The 18,930-nt window shown below is 35.6% G+C and overlaps 1 protein-coding gene across 1 annotated transcript in view; it reads left to right on the plus strand.

Annotated features, from left to right (window-relative positions):
- Positions 1-18,930, plus strand: part of HDAC9 (histone deacetylase 9) — a 907,594-nt gene that overhangs the window by 683,919 nt on the left and 204,745 nt on the right. The window contains exons 17-18 of the mRNA XM_030932454.1: positions 10,244-10,364; positions 15,219-15,268. Of these exons, the coding sequence (XP_030788314.1) occupies positions 10,244-10,364; positions 15,219-15,268 (171 nt within the window). The remainder of the gene's footprint in view (positions 1-10,243; positions 10,365-15,218; positions 15,269-18,930) is intronic.

The following is an 18,930-nucleotide window of genomic DNA, read 5'->3' on the forward strand; positions in this document are numbered from 1 at the left end:
GCTCTCCCAAGTCCATTTTTTTTTTTTTTTTTGCTAAACACAATGGAAGCAATTGATATATGTTCCTTGTAGATTTCTTCTAATATTTTTGATTTGACTAAGTCTATATGCAAATATTTTACTGTGTTATTAAGCCATCTTACAAAGATGCTAAACTTTCTATTTCATGCCAAATTGTTTTCAAAATGTGAATGCTGTGAAAAATACAACACAAATTTATCAATGAATATTTTAGCAATTTGCCACATGTCTTAAGAATCAGAGTTGCTGAAGAATCAGGAGAAAAGCACACCATGGAGGCATGTGATCTGTGTGCGTGGTGGGTGTTTAGGCTAGTAGAAAGAGCGAGAAGGGTCCTACCCAAAAGGCTACCTGGTTAGTGTTTCTGAGCCTTCTAAAGGAATCAAAGATAATGATAGTATCTGCCCACTGGAGTTCACTTACTCACTCCAGAGAGAAAGTTGTGTCCCAGCTCAGGTGTGAGTAACTTATTTATCAAGATACCCCAAGGACCCAAATAAAGAGAATCAAGGCTCAAGGGCATTACTTCTAAATACGCTAGAAGAGGCTATCAGGAAGTTAAACTTTAGTTCCTTTGCCTAGTATTGTCTAAAACATGCTAACATGAGGAGGTATAATCTCTGCTAACTGGGACTCCAGGGATTTGAGTACCAGGCCGGATGTCTTAGGTTATCATTTTCTCCTAAGCAGTAAGAACAATTTCCTCCCTTTGTTGTGGGAAATAAGAACTCGAAAAAGAGGATTTATTAGATTCCACAGGAAAGGGTATTATCAAATAGGAATATAATGCATACAACCTGGGTCAGTGCATTGTTTTTCAGTATCCAGATAGTCATCTGCCATCTTTGGGAACTATTTTCCCACCAGATCCGTGTGGCCACTCTTGGTGAGAAGGAGATCTTGAATGTTGGCGTATTTCAGAATCATCTGAGGGGATGGTAAAACACAGATTGCTGAGCTCTAAACTCAGAATTTCTAATTCAGTAAGTCTGGAGTGGGGTCCAAGAATCTGTATTACTAACATGTGTCTGGGTGATTCTGATACTGTTGTCCTGGACGTCACACATTGAGAACAGTGATGTATCCATTCAATGATGTTTATCAAGAATTTGAGTTTTCCAGGCATCTTTCTTAGGAGTAGAAGATATAATACTGAGTAGAAAATATACATCCCCTGTCTTCAAGAAGGTTACTATCTGGTGTGATCAGCAGGCATTAATTAAACAATCATATAAGTAAATACACAATTACAAATTTCAAAGGGGTTTTGAGTCATTCATTTTATGTTGCTGTGATTTTGAAGACTCTTATTGATTGTGCTTGAGAAAGAAAAAAATGAGGAAGATCATGGTCAGTTGCCTCTATAGTCTTGACAGCATCTGTGGGACCCTGTGACCAAGAGACAGGGGAGGTAATGTTACATGTGAGAGTGTGAAGAGGAAAACATACCAGATCTTGCAAGGAAAAACTTGCCCTCTTTGTGTTTTCATTTGTGTTCTTTGTTTATTGGGGTTACTATTTGACCAGGACAAAAAATGAGAAATCTCAATTCTGCTGACATACAGAGAAGAGTCAGCTTTCCTCAACCAACAGAGCAGTCAATTTTACAATTAATGAAATAAAAAATGACATAATAGAAAAGATTAGCAATTTGAAAACACTAAAAGGATTCGTTCATTTCCAAACAGTAGGTTGATCCACAGATCAAACTTTTGGTTTATGTCAATTCATTTAGCAATGTTGCAAATTAATCAAAATGTATTCTCTCAAAGATGATCATTCAATATTAGAGTTGACCTTAGTTTTGCCATTAGTTATATGTGTGCTTTTGTCAAACCATTTAACTTTACTGTTCTTTGGTTTTCCTATGTTTAGATGAGGGTGTTAGGCAAGATATTTGCTAGGATCTCTTACAGCTGTAATACCGTCTGACACTGGAATTGTTAAGCAGCTCTTTTGGAACTTAACACTCTCTTTGGTTAAGAGTAGACTAAATTTTTAGAGTGTTTCAATAAACATATTGCTCTTAGTTTGTAAGTTATAGTGTAAATTGGCTCTGCTTGCTAATCCTGATTAGTAGCCAGAGAAAACATTAGTCCTCATTATATTAGATTGCAGTGGTTACATGGGTTAACTTTTTTTGGCATGACGTGGCACTGTTTTTAATAAGTTGAGGCAGTTAGTAGTCCTTCATGCCAATACCATTTAATTTTTTCCCCTACTGAATCATTCATACTGAGTTCAGTGATTTTGTTGGGAGCGAACAGCAAAACCAGCAGCTTTCTTATCACCATGAGAAATGGAACTGGAGGGGTTATTTGGTGTCGCCTTCAGAAACAAACTATTTGATTAGGTAGCTGGGTTTCTAAGATGTGCGTGCTCCTGAAGAAAAGAAATGTGCTCTTCTGTGGTCAAAAAAAAAATTGTGGAGGTTGATCCATCATCTGTTAGAAATGCACTTGCAGTTGTTTCTTCCAGAAATGCTCATGACTCCCAGCCCCACCAAACCACCCACAGACATTTGCTTGCTCTCACATTTGTTTTGAGAATAATAACATTTTATAATGCTTTTGTTGGATTACACACTATGTGGAATTTGCACTGCCTTTTTGTGACTAATATTGAATAACTTTGCTTCGCTTAATTCATAAGTAAAAACCATAGGCAACATACTGTGCTGAAATGTTTAACTCGTTTATTCAAGTGCCAACACAAAGTAATTACAAAACAATTCTGGGACACAAATCCAAGCTACTGTTGTCCCTTCAGGGACTTCTCGGCAGTTCCAATGAGAAAAGTGGAGAACAAGTTTAGTGCAGAATCTTATGATGCTAAGAAGCGGAGATTCTAGCATATCTTCTTGCACACATAGGTGACTTTAAAATACCTCTTTGTTTTAAATCAAATCTAAGTAAGGAAATACATTCATCTGTGGTGAAACACTTTGGAATGTGCAGGTTTTCTGACATCAAGACTGCAAAGCACTGAAAACTGACAGTTAATGGAAATTCAATTAAACATTTGTTTTGTAGAGTAGTCTAACTAGATGGCAGCACGTAACAGTGTACTGTTTTGCTTAGTTTGCAAAAAAAAAAAAAATATGTGTTTGTGTCTTAGAATCTAACCACAAAACAGAGAGAAACTCAAACAGGGAGCCCTGTGAATTGTCTCTAAAGGATATGGCAGTCTTGGGAAGAAGAACAAGTGATCTAGATTTGATAAGTAAACCAGGCTACCTTGTCATTGTTCTAAAAGATATTTGTATATCACAGAGGGGACCCAGGCAGATAAATATACCAAAACTAATTGTACAGCTTGTAGTCAAATGATTTAGAATTTCTTTTAAAAATGTCTGCTAAACAGAAAGAATTAATGTGGAAAACAACCAACAAAAGGAAATAAGAGAGGCTGTTCTTCTGAGTCCATTTGGAAAGTAATATAGAGCATCTGAAACAGCGGCATTAAAGCTTATTAATAAAAAGAGTTACATAATTTTCAGTCATATGAAACTGCAGTTTTTGAGTAACAAAAAAAACATGTTGGAAGTTTGTTTCATACATGATGACCAGTTTAAAAAAGCAAAGCTTTAAATTCAACCATTAAAATATTTATTTATAATTTTTAAAAAGAATAACTGCAATGTAGGGGGTTCAGTTGCATAAAGAATTGTGAAAATTGAGCAGTTAGATTAAGGGATAACATTTTTTCTTGCTTTCTGGTGAGGACAGTGATTTGAAATAGGTGGAAGTAAAACTTAAAAAAAATAGAGAGTATATATGCTTGTCACCATTTCAGAGCTTTATTATTGAAATGGGATTTGCTGTTTTCTGAAGTGCTTTAGAAATGGCTCTATGTCCTAAAATACTTTAAAATAAGTCATAGTGACTGAATCAAGCAGTATTAAGACATATGAAAGGCACTTAACATTTTGAAGATAGATAATTGTTTACTCACCAACCTTCTGTCCACCAACCAAATATTTTAACCATTCCATAGACCCAAGTGTTGGTCAGTGCAGTATCAGTATCTTGCACTCACTTACGAGCCGTAAGTATGGACAGCTCCCTCTAACATGTGGTTCTTGACCTACACTACCCATTAGAATCCCCTGGGTGGTTGGAAACATCTGGGTGCCCGAACTGCACCCAGACAAAGGTAATAAGGTAGGACCCAGGCATCAGTACTTTCTAAACTTCCCCAGTTGATTCCAAGGTGCAGCCAATGTTAAGAACTACTGAAACAGAAACACAACTTCTTAATGTAATCTTAACAAGATAGAGACAAATAGGCAAGTGAATCAAATATTTGGAGATGGGAAAGTAACAGAAGTAAGCATTAACCTGAGAAACAAAGATGACACTAACTCACAAGTGTCGTACATAATTTTCAAAAAATATTTAAAGTGTTTGTTATTTTGAAGTTGTTACAGGATAGGAATATGAGCTGTGAAAAATTCTCTTATTTTTCAATTATGATTAAACTTATAAGAAGTGAGCATCACGGAATAGCTGGACTCCTTTTGAAAATCCTTATTCAGGTTTCCTCTTTGGCCTCAACTTCAGTAATTTATCATTGCAATTATTTTATTTGCTTGCCTAAGGTAAATGCATAAATCAAAGCGAAGAATATTTTATTATATTTCTATGGTGTATAAGGTTATTTCACATAGAATCCTATCATCTTAAGGCTAAAAATGAGCTTTGACATAATTTAGTCAAACATCTTTATGTTCATAGATGAAGAAACAAAGGCCCGCAGAGATATCTCATAGCTGACTATAAGCACATTAAGGACACGTGAGAGTCAGGACCAGAAGTCAAGGCTCCCAAGTTGCAATTCTCTTTTTTACCATGTGACCCACAGAAAGGACCAAAAGCCTGTTAGGCCACCTGCCTGCTTAATTGCCTCCTTCCTTCTTTCACTCCCCCACCTTTTTTATGAGAGAAACTCTGAGAAGTACATGTTATTACACTAGGAGGGTAGTATGGAAGATCATGCAGTTGCAGGGGCAGTTAAAAACCATTTTTATTTCACATTTTAAGAAACAGTTGGTTGGAGCATTTTAAAACTCCAGTAGTTGTGCTTAGACATAAGCAATGAGATCAGATTTTTATGTTTTTTTTTTTTAAGAAAGAAAATACATCCAAAAAAATCAATAAGACTATGAATTGGCTCATTAAATATTAAGTATGGTATTTGTGGCAGAGTGTAACTTTGACAGTAAGAGGTCATTTACAATTCTTTATTTTCTTTATTTTTTCAACCTATGAATTTCTTTAGCCCTGGATTTTTGGAGAAAATAAATAAAAACACATCCCTTTATTTAGGGACAATGGATGAAATATTTTCAGAAAATGAGATATTTCAGTGGAAATTCTTGCCTAGTATGTCACCACTTTGAAAATGATTAAAGAAAATAGAGTTTTCCCCAATGGAGGCAGGTACTCTGACTTGTCAAATTTAAGTTGGACATTTTCTCTTAGTTTGGAACTGCCACAAAATGAGCCCTTTCATGTCCTCAATAATACCAAACCAATGCAATCCATCTGTTCTGCTAAATTATTTCTCGTTCTCTAACCAAAGGCACTGCTTTTTCATGCATTTTATCATGATTTTATGCCCTTTATTATATTTTACAAAAGGTTCTGATTCCTCCAGGGCCAATGAGAACTGATTAGGACACTGGCCTCAATCCAGGCTTTGAACACAGGAGGGAAAGGAATAGAACTGTTTCCTTTTTTCCCTGCTCCTTGGCAGAAAAAAATATGAATCTATACCGTGTGTGTGCTCTGTGTGTGGGTGGGTGTGGGTAGGCTGCATTTTATCCTGTCACAGTATGACTTTGTAGATCATGTTCAGAACATTTCTTCTATAATCAGGTTGCATTAACGGGCTTTGTTTCAGAAAGACTATTTCTTTAAGAAAGAACCATGGTGTGTTGTGAGACTCAACGATATGGTCATTTTAAATGACTTTGGTCAAACTTCCAACCTGCATATGACTGTTTAGGGCTCTGAACTAAACATGATGATATTCCCAAGCACAGAGTAAGCGCTCAGTGAATATAGCTCCTTTTCAGACTCTCAGGGAAGAAACTAAGTGTGCATCACAGGGAATGATAATGTAACAATGAACACAGTCCTACCTCACAACTTTTTTTATTAAGAAGGTGACAAAAGCTACGAGGTTCCATTCCTAGGCCTGTGTTGGTAATGCATTTAAGACCTGTATTGACTCCAAGTGAGACATCTCCAGATGAAATCCATTCCTTATTTGCATTGAGTGCCCAAATATGCTCAGAATTCTTAAAAAAAACTTTTTGGGCAGACTATTATAGATAACTTTACATAGATATCCTGCAGACCAAGTATCTCTGAGAACAGAAATTAGTACTCCCTAAATTAAGATTATTAGAGCACTTTAGCCTATTTTTTGACTCATTATGCTATTGACCTTTGACTCAAGAGAGCATTGAGAGAGAGAATGAAATAATAAAGGGTACGCAGGAAGTAGAAAATATGAGAAAGGATTAAGTGGGAATATCTATATTTAAGCCTACACAAATAAAAGACTAAATTACTGATGGTAATACCAGAAAATGGGAACTGGTAAAGATCTCAACATGAAAGAAAAAGTTGAATGTGACAAATTTAAGGCATTTTTACAAGTGAAGCAAAGCGGAATTACTCCAGGAGATCCTACATGTTAAGGAATAAAGAAAGCTGTTGCTCTTTCAGAATTTTCAGCTTAGTCATCCACCAAGTTCTTCTAGCAGTGTCTCTGTGAGATGCAAATTTCAAAACATGCTTTTTCCAGATCCTATCTACAGGTAGAAACATTTTTTTTTTTTTTTGGTACTGAATTAGTTTTCACTGCTCTCTTTCTGTAGAAACATGTGCACTGTTTGTGGGCTGTTCTCTAGCAGCCAAAGAAGCAGAAGGTAATTGCCAAGAATAAGTAATTCCTTATATTTAGTGAAATTATTTTAAAAATATTTATAATAATAATAAGAGCCAGTGTGAAATAGTTGCTTAGAGTCAAAAGAAAGAATAACAAGAAGGAGAAAAAGATAAATCAAAGTGAAAACACAGTAATAGTGGTACATTTTAATGGCAAGGATGGGGCCTAGAGTATAACTAGCAGAGAAAACTGTTAGAATAAGTCAATGTTAGATAGCTGGATCAAATGCTCTGTCTTTACTGTTAGTTGACTGATCTTACACAAGGGAATGACCGATTCAGCAGGTTTCCTCTTATCAGGGGTCCCCAAACCCTGGGCCACAGACCATTAGTGGTCCATGGCCTGTAAGGAACCAGGCTGCACAGCAGGAGGTGAGTGGCAGGTGGGAGAGTGAAGCTTCATCTGTATTTTCAGCTGCTCCATGTTGCTTACATCACCATCTGAGCCTTGCCTCCTGTCAGATCAGCAGTGACATTAGATTCTCATAGGAGCGCTAACCCTATTGTGAACTGTGCATGTGAGGGATCCAGGTTGAGCACTCCTTATGAGAATCGAATGCCTCATGATCTGTTAATCTCCTATCACCCCCAAATGGGACCATCTAGTTGCAGGAAAGCAAGCTTAGGGCTCCCACTGATTCTACATTATGATGAGTTGTATAATTATTTCATTACATATTGAAATGTAATAATAATAGAAATAAAGTGCACAATAAACGTAATGTGCTTGAATCACCTCGAAGCCATCTCCCCCATTTTTTTGTCTTCCACGAAGGTGGTCGCTGGTGCCAAAAAGATTGGAAACCACTGTTCTTATGACTTACTAGCACTTCAGCTACTGTCAATTACAGTGAATCTTGTTAGAAGATTAGTGTTCAAATCTGTGATTGAGCTGGAATTCAGCTAGAATCAGTGGGATTGTGGGAGAATAAGAAAAGGTGTTGGACAAGCATAGAGTGCATGGTATGCAAATTTACATGACTAGTGTATGAACACATCAAGATATACTTATCGTTAATGGTATTTAATGTTATACCAGAGGTAAAAATTTAATTTATAGATGAAAAGAATCTTTATAGAAATGAAGAAAGGGGAAAAAAATCAAAGAAAGTTTATGATAGTCATCAAAACATGGGTCTGATCATTAGCTGCAGAACTGACATTGTTTAAGACACTAATGTTTCACTGTATGAGCGTATATGATGTTAGTGGCTATGGATTTCAAAGACCCATAGAAAGAAGAGCTCGAAGCCCTCTTATTTCATGGTGTTCATTATTCTGCCAGACTAGGATTGGTTGCCACATTTTGTTTTCCAATGCCCTGCTCAGTCCAACTTTAGATGACTCAAACCATTATTTGTCTTGAGGGAGTCTCCACTCCGTGAAATCTCACAGTTAAAACGTTTCCCTTTAATGTTGCCTTCGAATTTGCTTATGCTTATTTTGTCTCTTTACATGTCATCCTACTTCTTTGGTTGTTCTGGTCTTCCGTAAACTTTCCCATATTGAATGTCTCCCAGCAACCCACTTGGTTCAAGATGTTTTCTTATCAATCAGAAAGATGGCTGACCAGAAGGCCATCATTAAATTTTTCTTAGTCTTCAGCATCAGACTTCTGATCTTACCCACCTGGAATAATTTCTCTAAATCATATTTTTCTTTTTCTAGTAATTTGAATTGGGTTAGACAGTGCTGAATGATGAATGATACCATCAAAAACAGAACTTCAATGATATACAAAGAAAGTTCCATAAGTATTTGTGAGTTTATTTAGCACGTAAAGGCAAGTATTAATGAGATTTTACTTTAATCACTCCCTTCCTGTTACCCCTGCAGACCCCCACCATTCCTCCCTCACTGTGACCTGATCATTTATTTTCAATGACAAGCACAGCTCTGCCTCCTGCCCAGTAAATGCTGAGGGATTGTCAGATATTGAAGTTTTCCTGGCCTGCCCCTTCAGTGAACCACATATCAACATTGAAGAGTCTGGCAGAAGCTGCATCACCTTAAACTAGGGAGGCTGAATGTGGAATTGTCCTCATCCTGAGGTGTTGTCACCTGATGTTTCCAGGTTACCTGGTGGTTCCTTGGTCAGGAACATGAAAGGACAGTATTCCCTGAACAGATTTTCCTTGAATTTCACTGTTGTTCTGTACTTAAATATTAACTTACAGCTGCCTTGTGGTGATATATATTTTTAAGTGAAATATTAACACCATCTCTGTAATACTAGAAAGCACAGCGATTTCCAAAAGTTAAGGCTAATTAACTTCGTGTACCAGCACAATATTTATCAGGCTCACAGATGTGCCAACTGAGGAATGTAGCCAGAAAGAACACTTTGCGTATTGGATAATTGAGGTTTGACCTAATGAACAGTTTTGCCTACGTTAAAGGGCTATAATTGGTTAGATGGAGTGAAAGTCTCTGCCTAGCCCGTTTGTAAAAAATTGATGGAGTCTAGAGTGTTTCAAACAGTGTCTGATTGAACAGCAGGTTTTGTTTTTGTTTAATTTCCAATCTGTCAGAGACTAATACTCTTATTAAAAATGTTAAAAATGAAATATGGCAAAAGTGGAATAAATATTGAAGAGGTTCAAAATTATAGTAGATTCAAAAGACATAAAAATATTGTCAAATTGCCATAACAGTTTCTAAATATTGATCTGAATTTCTGTACTGACCTCACTGCAGACCATTAATAAACAGATATTGACCTGTTATTGATCCCGTGGGACACAGTTTGAGGAACATTGGTTTAAACTAATACTACTGTGAGGTGCACACATGGGAAGTGATTAGCATATCTGTGATCATCAAGTTCATTAAAATAAAATGGTATGTATTTATGTCCTTGAAGAAGGAATAAGGAATGTGTTCTAATAATTTATTTGGGTAAGTGTAAAATAAGATTGTAATAAATTTAATTATTAGCTAAATAGTAGCCCCTATCACTTTTTAAGCTGATACTTTACAAAAGAGTTATCTATTAATTTCTGTGTTAAAGCTTTCTCTTCCATGCCAAATAAGAATATACTTTATGTCAGTTGCCCATTTAAGCATAAGCAATCTGTTGGATCTGAACCTTCCATACACTCATTTTTCAAATATTATTATGGTATTTTACTAAGCAAATCAGTGTCACATTCCTACATGATGAAATTCAGCCCATTATTAATCATCTTAAATGTGACTTGGGGTCTCATTTTCTTCTAAATGTTGTCAGTGGAGTACTGTTGGCTTCTGCTGTTTTCTTTCAGCGAATTCAAGGTCGAAAAGCCAGCCTGGAGGAAATACAGCTTGTTCATTCTGAACATCACTCACTGTTGTATGGCACCAACCCCCTGGACGGACAGAAGCTGGACCCCAGGATACTCCTAGGTCTGTACGGGCCTCCACTGTACTGGGAACAGCACATTCCAGCACTATCATTAGTCAATGCTGGTGTCAGTTCAAAATACTTGGCAAGTAGTGCAACAAAAAATCAGTTTTTCCAACAGCTTTGCTCTGTGGAATGAGTCATTTGCAATAGAAGCCATTGTAGATTAAGAAAACCCTGCGTTAGAAAATGACAATGTAGGTTCCATGATGTTTACTTTAAAATTAACCTTCATTTGAATAACATTTGTACAATGTGTTTTTGCATATAGAAAAAAAACTGCATTGCTGAATTTGTTTGTCATGTTTTCAAGCTAAAAGAAGAAATGATTTTTACATGCTTTATGCAAATTTCTCTTCACCGTTCCCATTTCTTCTTTATCTTTCAGTTCGTTGTTCTATGACCTTAAGAAACAAAGGAAACAGTACAACTTATATTAAGTGAAAACTCAATACTACTATGCCTATCACAATACATTTTATAGCAAGATGTCAAATCTATTTATTGCCTTAGCTTTGGAATTAAATGATACATTAAATGCAAAACTAGAAAACTAATAAATAGTTTTTTGTTAATGTATGACTTTTTGAAAGTTTATCATCAGATTTTAAAATAAAATTTATGTTGCAGAACTTCATATAAGCTTTATAGGAGTGATAGAAACAACAGGTTTCTGGAAGAAAAACGAGTGATAAACCTTATTTTAGCTGAAATGATAATATTGTTTTATTAACTTTTTATAAGTGAATAACACTATCTAACATTGGCAATAGATGCTAACGGGATCATGTTTTAAATGTTTTAACTAAAAAAGACGTTTCAGGAGTTTTTCCTTCAAATAAATATATTGTGTCAGCACTAAATTATTGAACTCTTTTACCTAATTCAATGTTATTTCAAAATTGTTTTATGTTAACTGGTCCTAAGCAATTTGAAAGTAAGTAGATAACATATAGTAGGTAGGTATCTTGGAAAGCAATTGTAAGGAAGAATTAACAGTTACTCATTATAACACTTACAATATACCTTTTTAAACAAGTGGCAAACATCTCTAAGTTTATGACATGCAGGCATATGAGTGAGCATAAATATGCCCACACATGTGTGTAACAGTATACGTAGCAGTAGCTTGGGGAGAAGTAAGACCAAAGGGGAATACATAAAGATTATCCAATTTTTAGAAAGTACATTGCTAATATTTGATGATAAAAATAATATATACTATCGAATTAACATGTATTAATATGAATACAAATAAATCAATCTAAACATATATGCTCATTTTTTTCCTTCTATTTTAGAAACCAGTCTCTGTACATGCAGATGCTTTACATAAAATACTTCTTTTGCTGCAAATATTGTATAATAAATGTTCTTATTTTAACATGAATCAATAATCCTACCCAACTAACCAAAAAGATGAAGTAAACCAGACATTTTAATTGTCATGATTTTATGAGGTCATAATACTCAAGCATTCAAAAATAGGGGACTGTGTCCATGTCATTATTTTTTAATTGAGTTAAGAAAAAACAAGTACAAAACCAACCCACTTTTTAAAAATCTCTGGTCCTAAAGTATAAATCAACCTTCCAACTTTATTGGAACAGGCTGGGCTTGATCAAATTGTGAATATAAACACACATTTGATAGTTGAGAGGTGCTCTAAGCAACCATTGTTCCACATTTTAAGAGAAAAGACATATTTATAAGATAAATGAAGTTTAAACTTTTGCAACATCAAACTTTTATTTATAAAACATGGCTTTTTTTTTTTTCAAGAAATTTGGCACTTTTGAGCAAACCTAATTTTTGTAAAACATTTGATGGGTGTATCATTTTAAAATTTGATGATTTAAAAATGAATTTCCACATATAATTTTAACTTGGACAAAGGTTCCTTTCATGTATGTAGGTGATGAAAGCAGCAAGTACCTATGATTCAATTTTTAAAATTGTAATCTAAATAAATTAGCCATTTATCTCATTAATTTTGAACATTTGATGTGAAGTAATATTCCTACAGTTGATAATCTTAAAGTTAGCATTCTATACATGTGTGGAGTTTCATATACAGTTCTCAGCGATCATTGCAACAATTTCAATATTGTGTGTGGGCTACATGAGTACACAGAAACAGGGATGTTGCATTCTATCAGGTCTTAAGGTCGAGCACTAAATTCAACTGCGTCAACACTTCAAAACTACTTCTCTTTCCCTAGTGTATCCAAAAGTTTATCTAATTTTTCTCAATCTCAGTTCAAAGTGAATAATTCTATTCTTTTAAAAGGTTAACTTTTAATACTTTTTTTGCTTTTTGTGAAATTCGGATTCTTGTGGGTTTTTGTTTGTTTGTTTGTATCTGGAAGACTAGGTTGAAGCAGCCATATGTGAATGTATAGAAATTCATAATCATCAAGATGTTTTCTCTCTTTTTATCCACTCGTTTCACTTCCATATATCCTACTACTTCCCCCATTTCCTCCCAACACAGATGGGAGATGTCTTTTCTGAGTTAAATTAATGCTATTTCCCTTGATAGTTGTGTTCTAGAGTTAGGAGGAAAGGTTTAAATAAAACTTCAGTATGACCAGACCTATCCGTCTTTGTATCTTGAAAGACATCTATAGATGATAAAATAATTGGATGTGAAAACGAACATCATTTATCTCTTTAAATACTCTAGACCCTGTAAGGTGACATTGAAAAGGCATTCTCTCCAATTATTTCTGGCGCAAGGTTTTCCTTAGCATTAATATTCCTGTCGCTCTTATAACCAGTTTCCAGTTGTCTTGTGGCTAGCCAAATTTCAGTGCATTGATAAGACAATATAATTAAAAATAAATCCAGTCAGTTTGGTGAAATAAAAGTTTCTCGCCCATTTCTAAATTTAAAGTATCAATTATATGCCTGTTTTGTATTATGTAAACATTCGCGTAAGTAGTTATTAAATAATAGTATTAAATAAATAAATCCTAAGGATAGTTATTTTGCTAATTCTCTTGGGGGTTAATAATTTTTTTAAATTACTCTTAAAAACTAATTTATTGACTGGGCACAGTGGCTCATGCCTGTAATCCCAGCACTTTGGGAGGTCGAGACAGGTGGATCACGAGGTCAGGAGATGGAGACCAGCCTGGCAAACATGGTGAAACCCCTTCTCTCCTGAAAATACAAAAATTAGCCAGGCGTGGTGACGTGCATCTATAGTCCCAGCTAATGGGAGGCTGAGGCAGAAGAATCGCTTGAACCTGGGAGGTGGAGTTTGCAGTGAGCCAAGATCTCACCACTGTACTCTAGCCTGGGCAACAGAGCGAGACTCCATCTCAAAAAAAAAAAAAAAAAAAAAATTTACTTACTATGTTATGATATTATCTTCATTCCTGTTTGTTGACTATGAAGAATTCAGAAACTAAAATGTGCATATATATTTTAATTTCACACGTGACATATGAATATACTCTTGCAAAATATTCAACGATACAGATATATTTTTGTTAGAAACAACAACATAAGAAAACTTTACTCCTCCCCAGAAATTTTCATGTGCCTTTTACTGGTGCTAATATTGCAGTTTTAATATTATTTTATGATTTTTATTATTATTTTAAATTCTGTTGATGTCTCATCTTTTTGTAAAAATAAAGATCTCTCTTTATAACTAGATGGCTTCATTTGCACATAAATTTTTCTTTATCATTTTTCATATTAGAGTAATTGCATTTAAAAAACCAACTCATATGATTTATTGTTTTCAAAACAAACTCTCTTCTGTGACAGTAAAAGCTATTTAGACTTTTACTGACATGGCATATGAATCCTACTACAAACCTGTTTTCAATTTTAATTTCTCATTTCATTGACCATCAATAGAACAAATGAATGGGATAGGTGAATTGGAAATTTGTATCTATTCTACCACTGAACTGCTGAGTGACATGCTAAAGGCCCTTCAGAACCACTTGACTATGAAATAGAAATGTTCACTGCCTTTCCCCGTGATTACTCCACAGGCAGATTTTAATGTTGAAGATTTAGTAGCAGTTACTACTGTTTTTCTCTATTCATGTAGTAGATAATGTAGAAAATAAAAGTACAGGTAAACAAAATAATTACTAAAAATCCCGTGAAACACCAGTTCTAAGAGATACTCACAGTTCAGTTTTGGGCATATATTTTTAAAGAAGATATTTCATATGGATATTGATGTTGTATAGATCCCCAAATGGGATTATCTGTCATAGTGTACTGTTTAAAAAATTGTGGATGTTAGAAGTGGCTTATGGTGTACTTGGCCTCAGCTCTATCTTAAAGTTGATATAGCTACTTATAAGCAGCCATACATAGCTGTGTCTTAAGTAGAAATTAGGAATAAGTCTGTACATTTGAGAAGATAGTTTAATATTTGAAATATTTTTAAAATGACAGTATATGGTGGCATAAACCTTGTAGCTCAAAACATCCCATTAAATGAATATACTCAGTGAATAGCTGAATTAGTTACCATAAATTTAAAAAATTGTAGTGTATAATACAGACATGTAGGCCAACTTAAAAAAAAAATCTTGTGACCCAAATCTCATGAGCATGTGTTTATTCTTGTGGGGCAACAGACTCCACATGCAATAATATTTATATTGATTTGTTTTCAGTTCTTATTTTTGTATACAGATAGGCAGAACAATGATATTCTGAAAATTGACTGTATTGAGTAATTGGTCTGAAGTTCTATTAATTTAATTTTGCATCAAGTGATAAATACCATTTGACATATGGTTATGTGTTAATAAACACTAACATTTTAAGAACTATATAACCCCAATTTATATATTTTTTTATGTCCTCTTACTCTATAGGTGATGACTCTCAAAAGTTTTTTTCCTCATTACCTTGTGGTGGACTTGGGGTAAGTACGAGTTGGTTTACTGCCTTTAAATAACATAAAATTACAAAAAAAAAATCTTTTTTGATTTATCTATTCAGTTATGTATGAGGTTATTTCTCAGTAAAGGTTATGCTAGACTTCAGGACTGCCTATATAATTTGCAGACCCAAGTGCCAAATAAAAACATGGCAGCCCTTGTTAAAAAAAAAAAATTCTTAAGAATTTCAAGATGGTGGCAATACAGAATTAAACTAAGAGCAAGGCCCTTCTAACTGTAAGTTCCCATGTGACTGCACAGGTCACGCACTCATGAAGCCAGCTTTGCTAGGCCTTTATATAGCTGGAGAAAAGGTGCTACAAGAGGGTTTAACAGTTTTGCAGCTGAATTCCATTTTCACTAGAATCACATTGAGTATGCACATGCATTATATTCCTGGTGAAAATGGCATAGACATCACAAAGTGCTTTGCATTATGGGACATTTTTTGTGTGAACCCTTTGGGGACATTTTTATCTTCAATAATTAAGGTAAGCATTTTGACTCAACATATTTAGACCACATTTCAAGGACAAATTTGTTAGAACCCAGCAACATATGAAGAAAAATGTCTACATTTTTGTAGATGACTAGAACATACCCTATAACCTGAAATCTGTTTAAAGTTAACCCTTACCAGTGACAAACCATCATCCTGTAGAACTAAGTGTGATGTTAGAACAACATAATTCTAGGCAAAGTTTTCAAAGACTAAGGTATTTAAGTCAATTAAATTGACTTGATGTTGAAGGGAAAGAACAAAACTAGTCACATGTATATCATGTTTTAAACAATTGTTTTGCTAGAACTAAATTTGATGCAAAGAAATCTCGAATATTTTCAGCTTATTCTATCATTTTGATGATGCCAGATTTAGTGAGTTGTAGCCTTTTATTCCTTTGTCTATGATTCTGCTGGTTCTGGAAAACAGTATGGTAGCTATATCCATTTGCCTCTGTGTGGACTTTACAGTTTGCCCACAAACTGAGTCCCAAAACAACCTTGTGAAATAGTCATTGTTATTAACACCATTTTGCAGATGAGAAAGCGAAGGCTGGGAGAAGCTAAGTTATTTTCCTGAAGTCACACAGTAAAGGGTAAAAAGCTGAAAGTATGGGGGTGATGTACACATCCTGGTCGAGGAGTTCCAAAAGAGCTTTCTAGACACTTGCATGGCTTTCATATTCAACAAACTAGCCTCAGCTTCCCCCTCCTCCCTCTGGGTCAGCAGTGCAGCAGTGTGGCTGATGTGGTATAACCCCTTTGTGACAGCTCACCAGTGACTTTTGCTTTTTGACCACCAGCATAGGACAGTCATCATCCCACATTAATCCTTGCTCATTTTTAGCCAACCTCCTGTGGAGCTGGGAGCTTGCAAAATCATTCTGGAAAGCGGAGGATAAGCTGACTTTTGAAATGGGTTTCACTGGCTTTGTGCTTATTTTCAACATCTCAAATGGCTGTTTTATGAGAATGGCTGCCTACCTGTAAAAGGGGCAAAAAATGAAACAAACCTAATGACTATTTAATGGGAATAGCTAAGTGGAGGAAATCAAAGCTATTAAAAGGGTGGCAGCCATCAAACCCCACTCATTTAGAAGTATAGATGATCCCCGAGTTATGATGGTTCCATTTATGATTTTTTGATTTTATGACAGTGCAAAAGTGATATGTATTTAGTAGAAACCATACTTTGAATATACAGTCATTCTATTTTTCACTTTCAGTACAGTACTCAATAAACTACATGAGATGTTTAACACTTTATTATAAAATAGGCTTTGTGTTAGATGCTTTTGCCAAACTGTAGGCTAACGTAAGTGTTTGACATGAATAAGTTAGGCTAGGCTAAGCCATGATGTTTGCTAGGTTAGGTGTATTAAATTCTTCTCTGACTTAGGACATTTTCAAATTTCAATGTGTTTATCAGGACTCCATCATAAGTCAAAGAGCATCTGTATATTTAATATGACCCAGGACTGAATTGAGGCCATTCCCCAGGACTCACCTCCCAAATCTGACCTGGGATGTGCTTTTAATTCACTATCCCTTCAATGTGAAGTTCCTCTACTCAACCGCTCTAAACCCAAATTGACTTCTTATTTCTCACCTAGAACTGCTTTAGTAAACTCTTCAAAATGACCAAGGAATGAATATTGGCTGCTTCCTCTGGACCAGTATATTAAACATAATGCACAGTGCACAGTGTGGGTCATAGAGTAAGTCCTTAGTAATGTCCCCAGAGCTGACCTCACCTGGATGGTGGCAGCAGTGGTGGTGGATAAATCTGGGGGTAGGCCGGCAGAGGCAGAAGAAGGAGCCCTGCATTGTTAGTTTGACTCTTATCAGTGCTGGAGAAGGTTGGAGAAGAGGTGATGCTTATGTAGGTCAGGGTGGGTGTGAATGTGTGTGTGTGTGCATGTGTGTGTGTGTGCAAGTTTGCACTTGCTGATGCTCTTGTGAACTAGTTTGACTCAGCATTTTTGTTTACAGGAATGAAATAGTTTTCTTAGCCTTTCAAAAGCCATCTTGCCTTCTCAGATTTTTGGTTTTGGTACAAGTCCTAGGAGAAACCCTGGGTCCTCTGGATTTAAGCCAGTCTAAATTTTCGCCTCCAGGACAATCCCAGACAGATTAGCTATACAAAAGATCCCCAGTATGATCTCAGAGGGCCCCAACTTGGCAACATGGGAGCACCCTAGAGATTTTGGAAATTACTGAAATGACTTTTGTCTTAAGACACGGTTCTGTCTCAAATTACCTAAGATTGACCTGATGGTTTCCATTCTGAAATACTCAGTGATCCCCAATTGTTAAAGTAAACTCCAGTTCCTTAGAATATATAACTTCATTCTAAGGGGGTTTAATATACACCTACAGAATACTGATGGGTTAATTGGCTTTTGAGGATACTACCTGGGACATTATGAAATCAGAACATCTCTACTTCTCATTAAAATTCCCCCTAAACTTGCACATGGTAATTTAGTGTTGGTCAAGCAGCTCAGTGGATGAACGATATTGAAGGTGCTGTGAAATGTGCTCTCCAGAATTGCATTTCGAGCAACAATGTCAAGGTTTCTGAATTCCTTTGTGTTTACTTTTCATTTTGTTCAGTTATTATGGCATGACTCATTTCTTATTACTGTGTGATTGCACTGCAAGAAAATGCACCAGTTGAAACGAACATTTGACCAAATCCCAGGCCTTGGTCATTGTGTAGTAAAATAGATAATTAAGGGACTCTGAAAACAAGAGCCAGTGCAGGATCATTTCAGTTCTCCCTCCTCAGGGTATATCACTAAAAATAGTGATCATTTGCCTGGCCATCTGACCTGCTGCTGTGTGAAGAAATCTTGAAGTCATTTCTCAGCCTCATTTTCCCCTCTTCACTTGATAGGCCACAGAAAAACCCACAAAAGCAAGGACGAGCAGGCTTTTATGATAATGTCGTCATCAGCTCCCAGCTTCAAACGCTTCTGCGGCTTTTGAGTTGTCATTTATAACTTGGAACTGAATCGACCCATAATTCCCCTGATACACTTAGAGAAATTGATAACAGACTCTGCGCTTCTTTTATGGCTCAGAGGAGGCAACTCCAATCACATCACTATTGGCAGGCAATATTATTTTTTGACATGGTTGT

The sequence above is a fragment of the Rhinopithecus roxellana genome, chromosome 6 (genome assembly GCF_007565055.1).
Source record: "Rhinopithecus roxellana isolate Shanxi Qingling chromosome 6, ASM756505v1, whole genome shotgun sequence".
NCBI lineage: Eukaryota > Metazoa > Chordata > Mammalia > Primates > Cercopithecidae > Rhinopithecus > Rhinopithecus roxellana.